The sequence below is a fragment of the Monopterus albus genome, unplaced genomic scaffold, assembly GCF_001952655.1.
Source record: "Monopterus albus unplaced genomic scaffold, M_albus_1.0 scaffold40.1, whole genome shotgun sequence".
Classification (NCBI taxonomy): domain Eukaryota; kingdom Metazoa; phylum Chordata; class Actinopteri; order Synbranchiformes; family Synbranchidae; genus Monopterus; species Monopterus albus.
Genome location: NW_018127920.1, coordinates 1616886 through 1620415, shown reverse-complemented (window position 1 = coordinate 1620415; position 3530 = coordinate 1616886). Strand labels below are relative to the sequence as shown.

The 3530-nt window shown below is 35.4% G+C and overlaps 1 protein-coding gene across 7 annotated transcripts in view; it reads right to left on the bottom strand.

Annotated features, from left to right (window-relative positions):
* The window catches only part of LOC109959655 (endophilin-B2-like), a 33847-nt gene that overhangs the window by 13115 nt on the left and 17202 nt on the right, over positions 1 to 3530 (bottom strand). For all 7 annotated transcript variants that reach the window (XM_020599187.1, XM_020599180.1, XM_020599184.1 and 4 more), the window contains one exon: positions 974 to 1036. In XM_020599187.1, coding sequence (XP_020454843.1) covers positions 974 to 1036 — 63 coding nt within the window. The remainder of the gene's footprint in view (positions 1 to 973; positions 1037 to 3530) is intronic.

Here is a 3530-nt window from a genome sequence, read left to right as displayed (position 1 = left end):
TATATTACTTGTGTGGTGTAGAAGATAATTATTTAAGAATGTAATTATGTAAGAATGTTAACATTCTTGTTATAATTCTTTAGTATATTACTTGTGTGGTGTAGAAGAGAATTATTTATGTAGAGATACTGCTTGTAAACCAATGATGGTAAGATGATGTCATGGGGTAGGACTGGATAAGTCTGACTTCTTCCTACTCCATTCAAGCATGTACTAGGTATAAGCAAATTGATATTGGATTATGTGTATGTGTGTTGTCATATCAACTGTTTTACATGCTTGAAAGAATAAAACAAATCAAATCAAAGAGTAACCTAACACTGACATCATCTTATTTGTGTAGATTTGGTTTGTCTTTCAGATTTGAAACTTTCAAGAGCGTAGTTATGCACTGCTCTTCAGCTCCGTGGTAAATTGCTCTTCAATGTGTTAATACAAACATGTTCAAATTATTTCGCTGTGAACACAAAAGAAATGATTATAAGAAGGTATGCTTAACCAAAAACATAATCAGGCCTCAAGAAAGGAAAAGTAGAAAGGAACCATGCTCAGAGACTAAGATTAAGTTAATGAGCAACATTGCTCTGGGCTGTTAGATGCTTGTTATCAAATATATGCCATCATTCTTCATGATAACAGGCATGACTCAGAGATCAGGTATGCAACTTTGACCTTGTAATTGTCATTTTTACTGGAAACACCTCCTGGCAAAACATTAAGTACAAATTCATAGCTACTTATGGTACAAATAGTACCTGGTATACCATTCAGTACAGTGCACCAGAAAACTGCATACAGGCCTTATAAAGGAACCATAGTGCAATGAATAATTAAACGTTTTCCCAACAAGGTGGAAAAGAAAAAAGGTTGATAGGGTATTAACCTTTCATAGCTACATGACCTCATTTTAAAAAGCACCCCGTTTACAATTGCTTATTTTTAAGGGACCAGTAAAGCAAAACTGTCTCCTTACCGCAGAAGCACTTGCAGAAAGCACATAGTTGCGGGGTCTGGTTTCTTGAAAATCTGGAGCCATCTACAGAAACAATAAGGTTGATTAACATTTGTACTCTCCTGTGTTCATGCCATGCATGTACAGTACATATTGATATGCAGTACATGCATGGCAGTCATACTTCAGCAAAAATTATGCAAGAAATCCAGACAAAACAATCAGAACACACAGCAAAAATTAAACCATGATCTTCATGAGTTGATAAAAAGACAGGACAGATGTAAATTGGTCAGTCTGTACTTTATTGTTATTGGTGCCTGATTATGCAGTTTCACCAATATATTGATACATTGTTATATATGAACATGATATTAATATATAGGAGTAAAGTACTGTATGTCTTCTATTATTGCCAACACAAAAACACTTGCATTCAGTTGAGGCCTGGTATCAAGTAAACTCTTGAATATGTATAGACAACCTACTAAAAATACAAATAAAAAAAATCTATATAAATCAAATATGACAGGCAAATAAAGGATAGCCATTTTTAATGTTAGGACATTATCAGACACCACTTTCAGCAGTTGCAATCTATTGACATGGAACGCAGTTTCTCCACTTGCTTTTTAATAAATCTTCAGATTTTTCACTTATATTCATGTTAAATATAATGGCTGGTTTAGTTGATGAGCTTAACGTACATGTTTGACAATAAGACAGATGCCAAAGCAAGGAACGTTTTAGATTTACTGGACTGTATGGACTTTAAACAAAATGTTAATGAGGCAACTCTTAAAGCCATACCTTAGATCTGGTAGTATCACATGGGCTGACCACCAAATTATTGTAAATAGACTGAGGGACTAGAATGGAAATAACTTGTGGGGTTCCCAAGAATTGATTTTAGGAACACTACTTTAAATCGTAAATAGATGGTCAATGGATTTGTACTAAATGTATTATAGCACTTTTCTACACAGTCAAGCACTGTACAATATTTGCCCACTCACCCCATTCACACTTGCATACACATGCAGATGGCAGCAAAGCAGCCATACTTATACACACTAATAGCGAGTGCTACCAGGTGCAACCTGGAGTTCAGCATCTTGCTCAAGGATACTTCCACATGTAAACTGCAAAAGCTGGAAATTGAACCACCAACTGTAAGCTCCCGAGCCACAGCTGCTGAATATGTTCAGGTCTCCAGGACTGATCCTAAGCCAACAAGCCATAAACATATGTTTATTTTGATTCAGACGCTTTAAGGCTCATGTCAGGTCTGTCAACAAATATGCTTTTTATGGCTATGTGTGGCCATTTCTTTCTCAGAGTGTCATGGAGAGATTAATATATGCTCTTATATCCAGCACACTGGACTATTTTGATGCTCGTAACACAGGCTCATCTACTCAACAATGCTATAAATCAGATACAACTGGAATTCTACAGAAGTCATAAAACAATGTGTGAATTATTACGATCGATAGCTGCAGAATGAATAATCCTTTATCTAAAGAATATACACATTTTTCCTCCCTCCATAAGTCTTTATCACGAATTGACCTTTTCCTCATAAGCAATTCACTAACCCAACATGTAACGGAAAACATAATTCATCCAATCATAAACGGTGACCACGCTCCTATTTCGCTCAAATCAAATACTCAAATCCCTATTAAACCCTGTAAAAGATGGTACTTTAACACATCATTGTTTCAAGATGCAGACTTTGACAGAAAAAAAACTTAGTTAAAAAAAAAAAAAGAACAGACATTCTTTCTGGAGATGAATGACTCACCCGGCATGAACCTCACCCTCTCTACTATGGGAAAGAGGAAAAGTAATAATTCACCATATAAGAAAAAAACAGCAAGATTTTGAAAAAAAAAAAATGGAACTAAAAATAAAACAGCTGACAGAATCATACTCAAATAACCCTACTGAACAAATACAGAATGAACTGAACCACCTCAAAACCCAACTTGAAAGTATTGCATACAAAACAAACAAACAACAACAACAAAAAAAACAGATTTCCTAATCCAACAAAGGAAAAAGCAACCATTACATCCATACTTGACTCTACAGGTGAAACTGTTCATAATCCACAGGATATTAACAATGTATTTCAAGCCTTTTATAGCAAACTATACTCTGATCATGAGCCAAATCCATCTCAAATAGATATAAAACAATATAAAATTACCAACACTATCCAGAGAACAAACAGATACCTTAGATGCCTCCATAATGTCAAATACAGATACAATAAAAATACCAATGACTAAAATGGGAAAAGGATTTGGTGCTCCCCCCAATCTCGATTTCTGGACCGAGATCTGTAATAATATCTTCTCCATGACTACCAATATAAACTTACAGCTTATACAATATAAGAATATTCACAGGACTCACATCACACAAGGTAAAATGTTTAAAATGGGTTTCACTGATACAAATACTTGTTCACAATGCACTCTGGATTGCACCGATGATTACTTCCACGCTACCTGGACCTGTCAACCTGTTTACTCCGTCTGGGTAGCGGTGTCAGAGAAACTCTCCACCA